The sequence below is a fragment of the Pavona decussata genome, unplaced genomic scaffold (assembly GCF_977016875.1).
Source record: "Pavona decussata unplaced genomic scaffold, jaPavDecu1.1 SCAFFOLD_133, whole genome shotgun sequence".
NCBI classification, from domain to species: domain Eukaryota; kingdom Metazoa; phylum Cnidaria; class Anthozoa; order Scleractinia; family Agariciidae; genus Pavona; species Pavona decussata.
Genome location: NW_028145546.1, coordinates 1,321,506 through 1,340,397, shown reverse-complemented (window position 1 = coordinate 1,340,397; position 18,892 = coordinate 1,321,506). Strand labels below are relative to the sequence as shown.

The 18,892-nt window shown below is 39.8% G+C and overlaps 1 protein-coding gene and 1 long non-coding RNA gene across 3 annotated transcripts in view; one reads left to right on the top strand and one right to left on the bottom strand.

Annotated features, from left to right (window-relative positions):
- The window catches only part of LOC146468100 (uncharacterized), a 39,531-nt gene extending 21,402 nt beyond the window's left edge, over positions 1-18,129 (bottom strand). Inside the window, exons 1-8 of one of the 2 annotated variants that reach the window (XR_014867573.1) lie at positions 17,824-18,129; positions 15,100-15,387; positions 12,781-13,116; positions 12,055-12,369; positions 11,078-11,203; positions 8,284-9,984; positions 7,421-7,697; positions 6,771-7,116 (exon numbers count right to left, since the gene is read on the bottom strand). Coding sequence is in view for 1 of the 2 variants with exons in the window: in XM_085124907.1 (XP_084981033.1) it covers positions 6,858-7,116; positions 7,421-7,697; positions 8,284-9,984; positions 11,078-11,203; positions 12,055-12,369; positions 12,781-13,116; positions 15,100-15,387; positions 17,824-17,848 (3,327 nt within the window). In the remaining variant the exon portion in view is untranslated. Of the gene's footprint in view, positions 1-6,535; positions 7,117-7,420; positions 7,698-8,283; positions 9,985-11,077; positions 11,204-12,054; positions 12,370-12,780; positions 13,117-15,099; positions 15,388-17,823 lie in introns of those variants that run through there. The other variant, XM_085124907.1, reaches the window with a different exon arrangement.
- Positions 9-4,849, top strand: LOC146468101 (uncharacterized). Its single transcript, XR_014867548.1, has 3 exons — positions 9-399; positions 1,314-2,571; positions 4,087-4,849. It is a non-coding gene; the product is annotated as an uncharacterized LOC146468101 (long non-coding RNA).
- Positions 18,130-18,892: the final 763 nt, after the last annotated feature.

The following is an 18,892-nucleotide window of genomic DNA, read 5'->3' as shown; positions in this document are numbered from 1 at the left end:
GTCCCGGTAACTTATCGGGCCCGGTAAGTTGCCCGTTAAGCCCCTGATAAGTTTACGGGTGTTTCTCGAAACTCCCGTTATTTACGATCCCGGTAAGTTGCCTGGTAATTTACGGGAGGTCATGACCTCCCGTAAAGTGCCCGTAAAGTTTACGGGAAGCAATATTTTGTTGCAAGAAAACAAGATGGCCGCCGGAGGCGGTCATTTTTGTCCCGGTTTGTCGGTCGCGTACTTACCAAGAGCGATTGATTTTAGACAAAATAGAAGAAAGAGAAATAATAGAAAGATACTGGTTTTCCAGGGAAGTAATAGATTCGCTTGTTGACGAGTTTACTGGAGGAAACCTTTCGAGAGATACCGTACAGTACGAGAAGCTGTCCGCTGTCCGCGAAAACACAGGTAAATATTTTGCAATTTTAGAACTAGAACAAACTCCTAATCCAGTTGGTTTCAGTCGGTAAAAACCAGAGCTACAGTAATTTGCTCAGTGTGTTTTGAATTTCGGTTATCCCGGGAGGACTTGCAATTTTGCAAGGCATATACTTGCCCGTGCGTGGCCCTTAGATGGTTTTTGTTTGAGATCTAAGCTGGCTTTTTTTACGTAGAAACTGCTTCCGATCGTCCGAAAAAGTACAGTATGAGAATTACCGAATTAGCTGCATTTACTACGAAAATGGGGGGGGGGGGGGGGGGAATAACTAACGTGTTTGAAATGGAAAGATGAATATAACAAAAAGGAAATTCGGCTGAATTGAAACTAAACCCACCCAGTACTCAAGTCATTGATGGTTGTAAATAAACACTTCATAAATTTGGGGAAAAAAACGAAAGTGATGGAGGTGTCATTTTCAACTACAAATACAGGAATTTGTGTTACTGACCTAGTGTAACATAGGAGTTCACAGGACAAACAAACAAACAAAAAAATAAAATAACTGGGGGCATGGGTAGGGTAGGGTAGGGGGAGGGGGAGTAAATAAAAAACGTATGAAAATATTCTTTGGGCCATGGAAAGCAGACGTACAACTGAACTGCCCAAATAATGTATTGAATGAATGAATGAGCAGCCACAACTGCAACTGAACAGGCAGAAATAAGCATGCCAAACCAAGCAAGTGCCAGCATGGTACAGACAAGAACAGCTGCACGAGAGATTTTCGGGCATGAGGCCCACTCTTAGACATAACCAAAAAGGACAGCTGAACATGCACTTAAATAATTTTGTGAACAATAACTTGAATAATGTTTTTAAATTGTTATTGAATAATTATTTTTCAAGATAATTTTTATTGAAAATTCTTTTTCATCCACAGGGGTTCAACTGACAGAAGAGGGCTAACTGAGAACATCAGGAGCAGGGGAACAACTGATGGAAGAAGACTGAGTGTTAACAACTTAATTGAATTTTAATGAAAATTTTAATTAAGAAAAATGTACATACATGAGTAATTGGGAGAATTAAATGAGCTTGAAAACTGCACTGGCAGTAAATCCTTTACATGTGATAATTAAACTCAATTTTACTAAATGTTTACATAAGGTTAGACATACTTAAAAATATGGGAACTGCTAATTCTTTTAAAGTATTTCAATACTTTCTTTTCCTTGTAATATAGGACTTCATGAAACTGAAACTGACTATTTTTGTTAGTGAAACAACATGAGAATGTAAAAAGTTAAGTAGCCACCTTGAAATGACCTGGCATACAACATTTTTGGCATACGTACAGTCTGGTTCTTGTGTCAGAAAATTATATGGTTCCATGCTCACTTTGTAATTTGAGGGCTCAAATCTGCCAAACAATTAGCTTCTGACTTAAGCCATTAACCAAAACATAATTCAAGTCCCATTATTCTTCCCACCCCAAGGGAGGGTACTCAGTTATATTTGTTGCTGATGTATGAAAGCTTTTGTGGGTTTGAAGTTAGGGATTTTCAGTTGGACTTTTGGGCAGCTTAGGTTTAATTTTTTTGGCAGATTTATTTGGTTAGAAAACATTTCGGTGGGGAATTTTTTGGTGTTGATAAATATGAAGCAATTATTGTATCAATTTTAAATAGAAGAAAGACCTTCACAGTTATTTATGCAACTTTCTTCTATTTAATCTTTCATCTGCAGTTCAAAAATATGTTTCATACATTCACAGGGATGTATCTTTTTTATTTACCAGTTCAAATGACAAGCAGAAAAAAAGAAATTACAAAAAAATCTGATAGCCTGCATGAATAATTATTGAGATGACTTGTGAAAAGTTTGATGTAAAAGATATCCAACAAGAATAATACCTGTTAACCTGGCTATCAGATTCCAGTGGGATAGTATACATTAGTATTGTTGAAATTAAAGTTATATTTTGGAGTTATATGGCCCCAATATTCAACACTGTTCAAAGTCACAGGTCTAATGAACATGCGCTTTAATTACCTGTTCTAATGCAGATATAGACGTCTATAATGTTCAAAGCTACAAGCAATAATTATTTATTGCAAAAAGGTTGATACACTCTCATCATTTTTCCTATTTCCTGCAAATAATGCACTCTAAAAGGGCAATGAACAATGTAATACTCTGTTAGCCCCCTCCCCCCCCCCCCCCGTTCCCCAAGTTTTTAGTGTTGAGGCTTGCTGGGTTGAATGTCACTGCCCATTTCATTCAACATAGAGATTCGAGAAACAGGCAATACAATGGTGAGTGTCTAAAATGTACCCATTAATGGACAGTGTATCAATAATATTACTCTTTTCAATAATTTTTTTTTCTGTAGAACTGGTTCTTAGAGGTACGCCAAGAGTTCTCCTCCTCCTCTCTTTTGTTCTTTGAAATGATTCATTTCTAATTCCACCTTTTGCATCTTCATTTTATAGTATGCAGTCACTGTTTCAAAGTACAAAAGGAAAAATAATTGTTTTGCCTAGAATTCAATAAATTATACTTTCTAATCTCCACATGTTCAGCACATGTTTGGAGCTATTAAATAGATGCATGTGGTCGGCTGCTAAGAACCTTATCAATGATAACGATGATGATGATGATATATCCTGACCAATATCTTAATAGCTATGTATAAGTAGCACTTTCGGAAAGGTTCCAAAATGCTATAGGGTTCCTTAGTTCTGCCAACTCAATGTCATTAACTCACTAAATGTTTTTCGGCCTATATTGATTCCTGAAAAACTTGCAGCTAAAATTTATTATTGTTACTATTTTTATTTGCCTACTAATACCGAAGTATTTTTGTGCAGCTAATGACTATGCGGGAAAAGCAGATCTTAGCAAGGCCTCTTGGAATCCAAAAAGAAAATTGGGGGTAACCACGCATTTTTCAGAGATAATTAAGCAATAATATCTCTAAAAAGCGCCAAAATAGAAAGGAATGTATGGGACTTTTTTCCTAAATTGAAGCTTAATTATCTCTGAAAATTGCATGGCTACCCCCAATTTTCTTTAGAGATACCAAAAGCACTTGCTAAGTTCTGCTTTCTCCGCATAGTTTTAAACCGCGCAAAACTATCCCTGTATTAGTAGGCACCACCCATAGGAAACCCGAGTATCTCGAGATGCGCAGAACGTATGCGCAGTAACAAAAGTAGGCACCGTCCTTAAGGGTATAAACTAATTACTTAAAATATATTGGAGACACTCAGTGGATAGGCTACATTGTATAACTTAATTCTGGAACATAAAATTGAGATCTGCAACCTATTATATAATCAGTCACTTGAATACAGCATTAGCTTTTGTTCATTTTTTATTGATAGACACTAATAATTAAAAATGAATATTCACACAGAATGTACTGGTGATTAGATTATTTTGAAAATATCAATTATTGTATGGTTCGAATATATTACTACCAGCTGAGCTTGAGCAAGTGTCTAAATTGGTGGCCTTTTCCTTGTTTGCCCCAGTTGGTGTTGTGCCTGTCCATTTTATTTTTATCCTAAAAGGTTAAATCATCAATAAATTATTAGTACTATTAGAAGTGTTGTTGTCCTAAACATCATTTCAGTGATCATCACCAAAGGTCATGACTGTAATCCAATACAGTCGGTTAATCTTGGCTGACCAGAAGTATGGCAAAATAGTCATAAACTGACCACAATTATGCTCCCACTGATATTAATTGCTATCACTAGCATCCTCCCTTTCCCCTCTCCAAGATAATGCATGACTGGTTTTGGAATGAGTTTGATTTTTGAACAAAAAATCACAAATATTTGTATTTTCAAGTGAGCAATTTGGCAGCCAAGTGTTATTCAGGTGCAAATATATTTATTATTACCAGTAAATTGTAACAGCAGCAGTGCAGTGTTACCAGCTGCCAGACTGACTTCCTGTATCAAGTTATAATAAGATAACAACTTTATCATACTTGTAACATTATTATGATCAAAGTTGAATATTAATACCATTAATCTGAATCCAGACATGACAGCCACTCATTGGTTTCACAGTAGGGTTCAGGCACAGGAACAGAGACTACTTTTTTTAGCGATTGAGCAACTGAGCATGTATTAGTCATATAAAGACTATAGCAATCCAATAAAATTCCGCTACGTAGAGTAAAATCATTAAGTGTTGCTTCATACCTAGTATCTGTAATCTAGAAATTGGAATTGGCTCACCATTATCATTCAGACATGGTTTATTTCTAAGAGTGTAATTAGAATTAGTCATTTCCGGTTTGATGTATGTGTAGGATTTCAATAAACTGACTAACCAAGAACCAAAAATACAATATTTGATTTATAAACAATAAAAGGGATAGCTATGGTTATCTGAACGTACATAAGCTTACCTTTAACACCACCAAATGTTTGTTGCACAACCACGAACTGACCGTCAAAGAGAAAAGCAGATCGGAATCCAGCAGATCAATACACCTTCCTTCCTCCCACACTGGCGCGTTCTAAAATAATGTAAACATGGCATCTCCAATTCGCATATCCATGTGAAGTATCATCATACAAAAAATTCTTCACAGACGATAGATACATGTACGATGGCGAAAAGCGAAACTATCGAATCGAGCTACCAAAGGCAACCGATCAGATCTTGCAAATTGCATGATAATGCAAAATAATGATCTCTCTTGGTTGCTCTCCTTTGACAAAACGACTAACTGAAAGTTAAACTTAGCACGTATTGCACTGTCCTTCAATAATCGATTAATCATGAAGACAGTCCTATCCATTGCCTGATTTCATACCGTGGGGGTCTGGGTACGAGTCTGTGTATTATGGGTTATGGGACTCAACACCCACATAGCCGGAAAGAGCACATCGAACTTTACAACATCCTCAAGTTTGGTGTCAATCAAGCTAATATTAGGCGAGATACAGCCATTCAAAAACTTAAAAATTTACTAAGAAATGTATGGAACGCCGGACACACGTCCGGCGTTCCATACATTTCTTAGTAAAATTTGGAGTTTTTGAATGGCTGTATCTTTCCTAATATTAGCTTGATTGACACCAAACTTGGAAATGTTGTAAAGTTCCGGCTATGTGGGTGTTGAGTCCCATAACCCATAATACACAGACTCGTACCCAGACCCCCACGGTATGAAATCAGGCAATAGTATAACCGTGCTTTTCCATCGAGTAGTCCCAAGTCGTTCTCCTTCTCTTTTGAACGAGCGTGTAGCGCGCGCAAGAGCCTGGTAACAATCCCCTATTTTACCGGGCCCGGAAATTACCGGGAAAGTTTACGGGTGCTTCGAGAAACACATTATCGGGCCCGGTAAAGTTTCTCGGTAAGTTACCCGATAAGTTAACGGCCCCGGAAATTACCGGGACTTTCGAGAAACGGGCCCCTGTATTTCACAGGGTAAGAAGCAGCCCATTGCTATCATAGAGTAACTCATATATTCCTACTTTCTTATGACTAATAAGCTCCTGAATATAGCTACGGGTCTAACTATGGATGACTTTGTAAGTTAATTAGCCTGTGAACAGGCTCCCAAGTGGGGTATAGGGCGAAAAGAAAAGTCGGCGAGCCGGGCGAGCGGAGCGCTGTTCGAGCTCGATTTTTGTCTTCGTCCTAGACCCCACTTGGGAGCCTGTTCACAGGCTATAAGTTAATACGGTATTTAGCACGTGCTCGCCAGCATTTATGTTCCTGGAAAATTAATCCGGCTGCAGTATTTTGAAAAAGGAAACTATTACGGTTTAGAGTCTCGGTGGACTGTCTCGATAAATACTTCCTGATTCTTCTTATGTTATACATACAAGCAATAAAAAAGGCTATAGAACAAGTGTTGTTAACATTATAATTCATTGACAGCATTGAGTCGAATCACGCCCTCAAGTTCTTTACTGTCGATTTCGGAATAATTTCAGATCTATTAAAATATGATTTATGGTAACTTAAATTAATGGTAACTTAAATTAGTTAATTGGTGTTTGGTACCAATTGTCAGGAATTCTTTTTTATCTTCATTAAGCAACAGTTATCAGTCTTGATCAGCCATTTCCGTACATCTTAAACGCAGCTCTTAGTAGCACCGACAGCTTCGGTTTGCCCAGTGTCTTCTGAACTAAAAGAGACATACAGCTGCTTGTCATTAGGATAACAGTGATCAGTTGGAAGATGCATGGATCTTGGCAACGTCAAACAGTTTGCTGGGATAGCCTCGATATCCCACCACACTGGTGTGCCAGCAACTTTTCAAACGTTCACCACAAGTCATCGCTTTAGTTCCCTGCTATATTTACTTCTTGGATTTTTTTTCTTTTCTTTTTCTGACCGAATGTCACTCTTGAAAGACTGGAGACCATTTTTGTAACTGTCTTCAAGAAAGAGCTGTATACAGCACTGGCCAGTACATTTCTCGCTGGAATGTTCACTGTTGCATTCATATGCTTCCCACAGGAACAGGATCGGTCTTCTGCCATCCTTTTTCTTCGTGGGTCACAAAAGTTTCCACAGCAACTTCTAAAGAGTCCAACTTTTGTATGCACTCTTTCACTCGGTCCATTTCCCTTTCGGCTTCCTCAGCTCGCCCCAGTTCCATCAGGACGACTGCCATGGCCTGGTGAGTGAGGATCAGTTCCTCGTGTGTGTCCAACACCTCTTCTTGTAATTCAGCCGCGCGTTTAAGGTGTTCCAAGGCACTAAAAAGAGGAAGAAAAAGAATCCATATGGGCAAGCTCAGGAATATAATGGTCTAGATCACTCTCCTTAGTAACTTTGGGACTGTAAGTAAGGTCTGATTAGTCTATTTCAATTTGATGAAAACCGGGATGAGCATTGGCTGATGACACCTGCCAGAATACAACCTAGAAGCATCGATCGTAATGTAAGAGAGAGATACCTCTCACCGGATCTTTTAAGACTGCGTGGAAACTACTTTTAAGCTACGCTTACAACTGCGTGGACCAGTTATGCTGCCCTTGTTCATCAACGGCAACCACTCACCTTTCATAATCCTTTTTCTCAGTTAGAGCCACGCCCAAATCATAATGAGACCCTGCAGTCTCTTGATGGTGTCCCAACACTGTTTCCCGGATGTTGAGAGCTTGTGTGGCAAATGTAACGGCCTTGTCATAGTCACCCATCTCATGGAAACTTTTGCCAATCCAGCTGAGAGTTGTCGCCACAAAGGGGTGCTTACCAAGGATGGCTTCGTAGACAGGTAAAACTAGATCTTTTCTGGTTTGAATAGCTGCGGCGTGATTCCGCAACATCAGCGAAGCTATTGGATACAACGAAAAAACGTTTTAGCGTTATCAAGCTCTCTGTTTGCTTATCTCGATATTTAGCGTGGATGTAGTCACGCGAAATGTGGAAAAATAGTCTTATTACTTAGTGTAAAATTGTTGACTGAGATCTCAAATTGCACTGTAAAATGATGATTGCATTGACAACGTTAATTACATGGCAAAATATCAATGTTAACGACACAGTGTTTTAACGGTGCCATATGCTGTTGACGACTTTGATGGCAGCAAGAGAACGAGAGAAAAAACAACAACCCTGACTTATCCTTGTATTACACAACCAGTTGAAAGGCCCGAAAATAACTCTAAATGACGCCTTTCCTGGCAACTGATTGTCCTCCTTGACCGCAGGTTCTGAAACGGTTTATAAGTATCATTCTCGGGCTGATTGCAGATTGGCTGACAAGAGCAACTAAAGCTACTGACGTTCTACTTCATCTGAGTCAAATGTGTTTTCAAAATCTCTTTTTGATCTGAATAATCTCTATGGGGACCAATTTTTACTTGTTCGATTTGCTATACGTTTCATGGCGTACCCATAATAATGAGATTATACGAAACCTGCTAGATCATTGTGACAAGCAGCCAACATGACCTTGTCCTTATTCTTGGATGACTCCTTCCAGCGCTTTGTTCGCAATGCTAAGGCCTGGTTGAGGCAGTTAAAGCCAAGGTCATGATACCCTTCTCGTACCCAACAGAAACCAAGCTTACTTAAGCACTGAGCTCGGGTGGCGTCATCCACTGACTCCAGGCTTTCTTGAAAGTCATTTGCTAGTGACAAAATATTCTTCGCTCGGTGCCAAGCAGTGCTGCAGATCCGAGGTTTGCACGTGCAGCTTAACACTATCTTCATTCCAATAGCAGTCAGACAGGCGCTGTGTCTCTCTGGGTCATAGCGACATTTGTGTGCAAGTTTGCAGAAGACTGACTCAAACTCTTGTTTTCTCATTACTTTGGCGAGAAACACGGCGGCCTTGTTAAAAGCATCGATACACTTCTCCCTTAAGTCTTGGGCAAGTTCGGGGTGATCATTTCCGCACGAAACCATGGCTTCTTTTATGTTGTCTTTCTCGTCCCTGTATCGTTTAACAGCAGACTTCGAATTTTCTGTTAAAAATTCTTTGTTCAAATTAACAACTAGATCACTGTAGTGATCCAGAAAGAGAGACTTCGCTTCTGCATGTCTGGGTTGCACTGAGCAAAATGTTCTTATGTATGACGGAAGACAGTAGTGACCACTGGCTCTTTCAAAGGGAAAAAAACTGCTGAATTTAAGAGAACGTAAACATGAAGCCAAATCAAAATCGGTCAATGACTGAAAAACTGCAAAAAGTTGTGTCTGAGTAAATCTGTTCGGAAATGTGGAAAGTATAACCAGAGCATACTGGTCGTCCTCACTCAAACGATTGAAGTACTCTTTGAGACAGTCATAAATGCGTTCTTGGGAAGACAAATGTTTAGGGCTTAGCTCTCGAATAAGGGCTTCACCTTGGCTCGTGGAGAGCCGTTCAGCAAGAATCTCTGGATCTTCATGTTTGAGAAGTGACATCACAGTAAAGATGATCAGCGGTATACCACCGCCGATGTCGACTAGTTTGTTAACCGTGTTCTCGTCAAGATTCCCGTAGTGATCCTTGAACAGGGTTGATGAATCGTCTTTGCTTAATGGCGGCAATTCAATTAAATCAATAGGAAAAGAGAGAAAATCATTGGGTTCTGTTGATGTGAGGACAAGCTGGATTGTTGAACTTTCGCCGATCTCTATGACGAAAGACAAAAAATCTTCTTTCTTGAAGTGTCCACGGGCTTTGGCACTGAAATATTTCTCACTTGGACGCGACGTTTCTTTTTCTTGATGATACTTCTCGCTGCTAAATTGTTTTTCGAGATATAGCAAGTTGTCAAGATTTTCAATGATTAACACTATTTTGTTTCTCAAGGATCTGATAAGATACAAACACTCCTCAATCGCATGATCGCCAGGGTACTCACCAAACGCTTCAATGATTTTACTCGCCAAACCTTCCACGCAAGTTACGCCTCTGGGATTAACGTACACAACGGATTTTCCTCTTGCAACCATTCTTCGAGCAGCTTCTGCCACGACCGATGTTTTCCCGTATCCAAGTGGCGCCACGATTTCAACAGCCTTGTCTGACATCACCGACGTTATAATTTGTTCACAAATTTGTTCTCGACCTATTAGTTCATGAGGAACACCTGGCAAACTTCCAGATCGATTCAGTTCTCTCCTCGCTTCTGCGGAGAAACGATGTAAATAATAATATTGTCACTTTACAACTAAGTATAACGAGACAGATTTTTCCCTCCTAGTTTGTGTGGTTCTTACAATTTCCTTCAATTTGTGTAAGGTTATTGGCATGATAGCAGGCAATAGGTATAGTATGTCGAACGCCATTGATTAAACGTCAATAAATACTGCTGATATGGTAAACATTTTACGCCGTTTTCTTTTAAACAGTAGCTCATTTTGAGGCGATTTTGTTTATCTCCTCAGAAAAATCCCCCAATAAGCCATCTTGGATTTCTTGATCACCCCCAAACCTCAGAAAACCACCAAAAACAAAGCAAAATTCACTGCAAGAAAGTTAATTTTTGTTCATTGCAAATTAACAGGAATCATTCTATTTCTGAAAACCTTCTTGTCAAAAATTGGTCGTCATGGTAACATCAAATTCGCCAAATTTCTGACAAAGTCGCTTCGTGTCCTTTCCGCAAATATTTAAAATGTTGCAAACGTTCATAGTCGACGCGGGTAGAATCTGGCCCCTCCCGGACCCTCATCCTGGACAGGACTGAAGCGCTGTAATTTTCCCCATTCCTACGATTTTCCACAAGGTTCCGATTGCCTTTGCATAATCGTTACCAATTTTCACGATACTCCGCAACATCATTGAACTGGATAGCTTGCTGAAGATATAATTAGCCTCGGTTTAGAAAATAATGCAGATGTGAAGTGAAAAGAGCTGCTATGTACCATACTGAGTTGTTTCTCAAATTAAACCTCTGGCAGTGAGGATAGGACTCTGCTAAATGGGAATGGGGCTTGGCTATGGTATGGGTACCAGCCATGTCTGCTCTGATGACCCATAATCTCGTAACAAGAGCAAACTGTGTCAATGACAAGTTTTCCTCTTCAAATTTTGGATTTTTTACCCATAACCATTGGCTAAATCCTAGTACCACTAATTTGTATCTCATTTCACCGATGCAAAAAAGAGTAATCCAACGTTTCAAGACCCTCCCTAGCAACAAAATTCTTAGCTATACCATAACGAATTTACGGTAATGATCTTAAGCTAAGGCATTTCTACCAATGTTATGGTCATACCTTGCCTTGGAGAAATGCTTTGCCTCCTCTCACCCGGACTGGGGAGTGTTTTGTCAGCTGAATCGAAAAAGATCTCCAAACTCGAGTTATTGTTTAACGAAGGATCAGGCTGTTTGAGAGAAGAATCTGCAGATAAAAGGTAACTTAATCACCCATTAGGAAGGCGACGATGTCACGTTCAGTGAAATGCTGTTTTCATGTATGAAAAAGGACGACTGCAAACGATTGCGAATCAGCTTACGATTTCTCACTACGTGGTTGGGATTGTACCCGTTCCGGAATCAAAACTGTGCTTAGATTAAAAGTAAGTAGTTTTGCTTATACACAAATTGCTCTTAGAATACCAAGAAACAGATACCAACTGACGTCCTGAAACGCGAGCAAAACATCAATTCACAACGATCTTCGACATTAAAACACAAGGGAAAGGAATCCATTTCCACCCTGGGTATCCGTAGCCGATCTCCGAGATTTGTTTTATATCACAGGTTAGGAAAATCCCTCGAGCCACATAACTTGTAAATCAATATCTCAGTCATATTGACTCTACTAAAGGGAAATGATTCTCTTGGAATGAACATAAGTCTCATTGATTACATTTTTAATTCACGGACCGTTATTCCGAAATAATAAAAAAAGTTATTTCGAAATCAGATAACAATTTTCATGCTCTTCCTTGACATAGTACAATTAACAATAATATCCTTTGCATACACCCGATGTAAAAATGGCTGACATTTTAATATTCTTTTGTCTGTATTCAAATTAGCCTCACTAGCCTCGTCCAAGGTAAAATGTCCTTTTGATTTTTGAACTCAAGAACGAGGCTAGTGAGGTTAATTTGAATGCAAACAAAAGAATATTAAAATGTAAGCCATTTTTGCATTGGGTGTATGCAGTGTCCGTTATCAGCTATGTACTTGATGGCAAATTGCAAACACTCGTTCAATTAGAACAAAGATTTTATTTCAACTCACCAATAGCGTCTGGAAATTTCTCAGTTATGATTTTAATGGCGTCATTTCGTCGTATCTTGTCCAGTGCTTTAACAATATCGATTAGAGTCATCTCAGGTGAACGTACCGTTAGCCATCGCATTACTTCCTTCGTCGGACTTGTTCTGCGACCTGATGATTCGTCAAATTCTTGATACAGGTCAGATGGGATTTCTAGGTGGTAGGCCAGCTTGCGCCAATTTTGAATCCATGGAGCGGCATCGATATTGAGTTTGTCAGCTACCATTTGTAGGAGCTCTGATCCAGGTGTCATGACATCCTTTAATCTAACTTCATCTGTTAAAATGGTAACAACAACAACTGCCTCATTTTGCTACCGCGCGCATACGTTCAAGTGTATCTCAGGGTAGTCTGAGAAACGGGTTTCTGAAGAACAATCTAACTTCCCTTTAAGACCACCTCTCTTAAGCGACCAGTTTTCTAAAATACCAAACGTTTCCAAGTCAAATCACTATAGCTGGAACCTCTCGTAAGCGACCATCTCCCGTATAAGCGACCGCGACCACTTTTAGAGCAGAAAGTTTGGGATTCAGTCGAAGATACGTATTCAGTCGAAGATATAGAAACGAAATATTTACACTCCTTCTATTGGTATCGACTTGAACAACCAACAAAAGACTTTTGGGAAACAGCTAAGAAAAAAAGGCCACTGAGACACTTCTACCAACCAAATGCAATTGCACTTACCTCGCAGGTCCTGATTTCGAAGAATCTTGAGTAAGTCGTTCCTGTTCATTAATTCGAACGCATCCTTTAGTGCTTTTAATGTCAAATGTGGACGAGTAGCCGCCAAATACTCAAACATGTTGTGGGTCGGGCTTTGTACTGAACGTCTTTCAAACTGTTTAAAGGTCTTTCGTGGAACTCCTAACCTTGCCGCCAAACTGCTCCAATTCGCCAAAACCGGTGATTGATCGTCTAGTTTTAAGGCAATGTCGTCTAAAAGATCAGCCCGGGGTGAATGAGCCTCTATATTTCTAGACGTGATTGCGTCTTGGACCATCTCTGAATCAATGCAGCCAGCTGAAAAAATCAGTCAATTTTTTAAATTTTACGGAAGGGAGGAAGCAGGGAAGGAAGGAAAAAGGGAAGGAAGGAAGGAGGGAAGGAAAGCGAGAGAGCTAAGAACTTTTCAGTGTGTTTGGATGTTACATCTTTTGGACACTTTTCTATTTTTATGCTACGTCTGCCGACAGGGCAAAAGTGTTCATCAGTAAAACGTGGTTTCTCAGTGCTAAGCAGGGGCACCCAACGTCAGTTTTCTCTCAAATCCTTTGAAACGCAACTTTAGGCTATTTGGAGTGCCTTTAAAGCTCTGTAGGTTCATTTCAGGCTGCCCTATAATATTTTTATCTGTTCGGTCATTCTAGGGGAACTTGAGTCTTTTCGAAATTACTAAGGCATTTTTGTCCATTTCCCGAAAACCTTAGGTCTTATTTCCTTTCCGAAAATCTTAGCTGACCTTTTTTCGGTATACGAAACGACATTTTTATCAATCCGAAAACACTAGGACTTAAATTTCCCAGATTACGAACGTTCGAGGTGAAAATTCCCTTAAGAAAATGGTAGGGGTTGAAGGACCTTCCGAACAGATAATTTGCCGAAACGACCCTTTGGGTGCCCCTGACTAAGCTCGATTTTCCTGGTTATTAGTGACTTTATTTATACAAAGTTCAGGGTATAAAAAAGTTGAAAAATATAGTTGACTTCTTGTTGTAGTGAACTTGTGAATCAATGTATGCTGGTCAGGATGGATGATTTCTCCAACCCTTGATTTGTAGAGCATAAGCCGGGTATTTTTCAACATTGTTCCTTTCGGGGGTCGGCCAGTAGTCTACCAATACTTTTCCTTCGTTTCAGTTATAAGTTCATCAGCAACGACAATAAGTTCTTGATTAACTACGACTTGGGAGGACATGTAAGCAATGGCAAGTCCATGGAACGAACGGTCACTGCCACAATGCTGAGAAATAAGTGTTATCCGAGACTTAGTTTGGTGTGAATAAGCCTAGAAGCGAACAAATTAACGTCTTTTTTTAACTGCACCGTAAGGCATTTGACCTGGTCGTTTGTCCCCACAGTGGGGCATTTGACCAGGTCGTTTGTCCCCACTATTGCGCATTTGACCAGGTCGTTTGTCGCCACCGTGGGGCATTTGACAAGGTCGCTTATCTCCACGAAGAGGCACTTGACAAGGACGTTTGTCCGCACGCTTGAGCATTTGACGAGGTCGTTTTTCCCCAAGGTGGGGCATTTGATAAGGTCGTTTGTCTCCACTGTACGGCATTTGACGAGGTCGTTTGTCCCCATGGTGAGGCATTTGACCAAGTCGTTTGTCGCCACCGTGGGGCATTTGACAGGGTCGTTTGTTCCCGCGGTGGGGCATTTGATCAGATTGTTTGTCCCCACCTTACGATGGGGCATTTGATCAGATTGTTTGTCACTTGACACGGTCGTTTGTTCCCAAGGTGGGGCATTTGACAAGGTCGTTTGTCCCCACGGAGGGGCACTTGACAAGGTCGTTTGTCCTCATGGTGGGGCATTTGACCAGGTCGTTTGTCGCCACCGCGGGGCATTTGACAAGGCTGTTTGTCCCCACTGTGGGGCATTTGATCAGGTGGTTTTTCCCCACAGTGGGGCATTTGACAAGGTCGTTTGTCCCCACTATTGGGCATTTGACAAGGTCGTTTGTCGCCACCGTGGGGCATTTGACAAGGTCGTTTGTCCCCACGGTGGGGCATTTGTCCAGGTCGCTTGTCCCCACTGTGGGGCATTTGATCAGGTCGTTTTTCCCCGCGGTGGGGCATTTGACCAGCTCGTTTTTCCCCACGGCGGGGCATTTGACCAGGTCTTTTTCCCCACGGTGGGAAATTTGACCAGGTCGTTTGTCCCCACGGAAGGGCATTTGCCAGGTAATGCTGGAGGCCTGCCTGGGGATGGGCACTGTCAGTATTGAGTGATGCATTACAACAGCAGAAACGTGCATAGTATAGTTTGGATATTCACCTTTGGTCGTAAGTAGTGCAAACAGATCATTTCTCTGGATGTCTAACAGTGCGGTTTTTAGTTGTAAGATGGATAAGTCTGGTTGCGAGACCTCGAGATGTTCAAACAGTCGGATGGTCGGACTAAAATCAGTGTACTGCTGCAGGCGGGTAATGACTTTGGGGTCGACCTTCAGCTCCCAGCATAACTGCTTCCAGTTTGGTATTAACCTCCTTTCTCTGTCTAGACATAATCCCAACTGTTCTATCAAGTCTGGTTTCTGTTGTAAAACGTCGGCCAATAACCAACCTTAAAAAATTAGACAGACAAGCATTGAGATCAGATCAGATTTATCAACAGCTAGCCTATTCCCAGCCGTTTTTAGTCCAGTGATTACTGTGATTTTTCCAACAACTCAGACAAAATGCGCCATTTATTCGGCGAACACGTGGTGATCCCGACTGTATTGTAAATACTTGCCGACATCGCGCTGAATAAATTGATGGACAGTCAGCACTGCAAACGTCACAGAAGGAAAGAATGAGAGAATGCCGTTCACAATTACCTTTCAGACACATACGAACCACACAATTAAAAGCATCATTTTGAAGTATAACTTATTTAGATCCTGTCATTTGGTCCAAACTTAATCACTCCACAAAATCTTCTGAATCCGTAGGCATTTTTAAGAGGCATATATAAGTCAGTTGACTTTTCTCAACTGATGGACAACACTTGTGAAGACTGTTTTCTCTTCAACAACATTTATAATGATCATTTGTCATTTTTATCAACTTCATATATTATAGGATTGTACAGTAATAGCCCGCGTATAAGAACCTGAATTTTTCAATTTAGCCTAAATAGGTTCTTATATAAATGGTACTTAAAGCAAATTTAGGCTACCAAGGTTCTTAAAATAGGTTCTTATATTTTCATATGAATTTCATCTGAATAATTAAACTATATTATATTATGAATATCATCTCATAATACAGTATAATGGCAAACACAATGGACATACAACATGGTACTTAAGCTTGAAAGAAAAACAAAGTTATGTCAAGTTACTTTTAAATAGATGATGATCTTAATTCAGCAGTTTCTATACCTATACACTTTCACAGCAACCCCACAGATAAGAACCTAACTTAAAGTTTTAGCCTAAATAGGTTCTTATGTGGAGGGGGCTTAAAATGAAAATTTTAGCCTAAGAGGTTCTTAAAACCCAGGTTCTTATACGCGGGCTATTACTGTATTGTATGGGATTGTAATACGGTAATACGGTACGGTGTCCCCAATGTACGATTTAAACGATATATTAAAATTTAGCTTGACAATGAGGCTTAGAGGACACAAACAAAGGAAACTGAATAATCATGTATATTAATTTCTGTTGTTTGTGTCCTCTGGACCTCGAAATCAAGTTGAATTTTAATATTTCGAAACGAGCCTATTAGCGTACGTTTCAGAACGCTAAGCGATGTTGCGACACAATAATAGAATTAAAGTTCTTAAAACAACTTACTTATTTAAAGCACCGCAACATCCGGCGATTTGTAACAGTCTAAACAGTTTAAGCATTCGGATAAATGTTGATGCAGATATGCAATAAGTAACAAGAGGAAAGTAATCGCCTTTACAGGCAGCAAAAGTGGACCCCAGATGTTTTCTTTGATTTCCAACCGCCACGTTTGTATCCCTCGGACAGAAACATATATTTGGACAGATGACTCAAGTGCGGGACACTGTCTAGATCTGACACCTGGGCAAGTTATTTCTTTATCAGTCTTCTACAAAACTTTAGACTCGTAACATCATTCAGTGAATTGTTTCGATTTTGGTTCTTTATTGCGTGACAGTTGAAAACAGGCAGTAGACGAATTTTCTTAGTAACAGGAACTGGTTTCTGAGAAACACAAATGTCCTATTTGTTTTTCGCCACATTACATGGCAAGGTGAAGAATTCTAGACACTATTACAGATCAGGCAGAATTTTAAACTAAAGATCTTTTGTATTGACTTAAAAATTAACCCTGACAGTTTCATATCAGTTGTTTTTGGTAATATACTTAATCTTAAAGAGGTCAAATTATAAATCCGGATGACTAATTTTTATGCAGATTTTCTTCACTGAGAACATTATTAGTGTATATTTGGTGTGAAAAGTTTTTGACTGAAGCAAATACGTTTTTGTAGTTAGCTCTACATGGAATCAGGATGGTACTTTGTTCAAGGAAGCCAAAAAATTGGATAATCAAATGTAATACGAAAGCTAGCTAATTAGAAGTGATACTTTATGTTATAGCTACATTTCGCAAAGGATCTATTCAATATTTAATACAACTAAAAACTTGCCCTTTCTAAATTTTTTTTTAATGTTTGCCACCGTACCGTACCGTACGTCGTTTAAAACTTGAGATAGGAGAGGGAAATTTAGATAGAACTTACTTCCGTTCTATAGGGTCAATCAACACAGCAGCTACACTGAAATGTTCATGAAATAAGTTTACAGCTTCACCTCGTCTGCTTATGAACCAACTTTTGATTCTCATGGTAATAAATTGTAAACTCAAATCAGTGGTTTTCCAAGTGCAGTATCTGCTAGTTGCTTGCAAACATCCTAGCTTACATACACTACGAACACAAAAAAACTCAATTTACATCGCGGATGTGATGTGTTGAATAAGCCATAGTTTCGTCGTACGTTTGTTCAAGGAACAAGGACAAAGTTAGAGTACTAACCTGTCAAATCTTGAGAGAAAGCCATTGGCTCCAGATTTTACACAAAATTGCTCCAATATCGCTTTCCAGTAACAACACTCAGCGACTGAAGTATTCAGGCTGTACGAAGCGACGGGCGGTGTCTGTCATAATATTATTTACTCGCTCTCATGAAGTTCTCATGCATGACTCAAACGTTCCTTTAAATCCACTGCAATGTAAGCAATTACAAGTTCAAATTCAGTTCCTAGGAAGGGAGCGCCGATCGATTAATATGAACTACATATTGGTGGTATACTTCAAGACAAATTGCTGCTGGTATCAAAGTGGTATGGGTTCATCACAGCGACATCATCGGGAATAATCGGTGATGTTCGGAAGGCCAGCGAAACTTACTGATATCTTCGGCTACTTACTATTTTGAGCTCTTCGGAAATTGATGGCCTCATTTGCTTGGCTTCATCCTCTCCATCTCTTGAATCAAAACATTTGTTCACATTTTAAACTGAAAAGTAGTAGTATACAGAATAGCGGTTCTGTCTTTTTTTTTTTAGCGGTTCTGCGGCTGGTGGATCATAACCGTGACGTCATAGGTAGAAATAGATCGTATCAGGGTTGGATGGTTTCATATGGCAATGTTGATGAAGTCACGGTTGACCGTTTTATTGTAAAGCCAATTAATAGTGCTATTAATTTCTTGTAACAAGTCCAAACAAAACTTGACGTGAATATAAACTGACCTAAAGCGTATCGACTGCTTGATTGGGTACTGTGACCATGACCATGCAAAGAGCTGGGTCAGCACGCTTGGGCATGCCCTGCCTGCGTCAAAATGGCGTATGGTTTTAAGCAATATAATGGGGAGAATGAGCAAATAAATTTGTCGCCAGCAAAACTGCCATGCATTTCAACGCGAATATTCAAAGAGTGTGGATCAAAGAAGAAGAAGAATTGTCGGCTGAGTAGAATGGCTTTCGTCAGCGATATTTAAACAGTTCACCTGATGACAAACCTAGTGCGACAGAAGAAAACTCTTCACGTTGGTAACATTTTTACTTGTGATCGGTGCGGCGAGATCCGGGTGACCGGC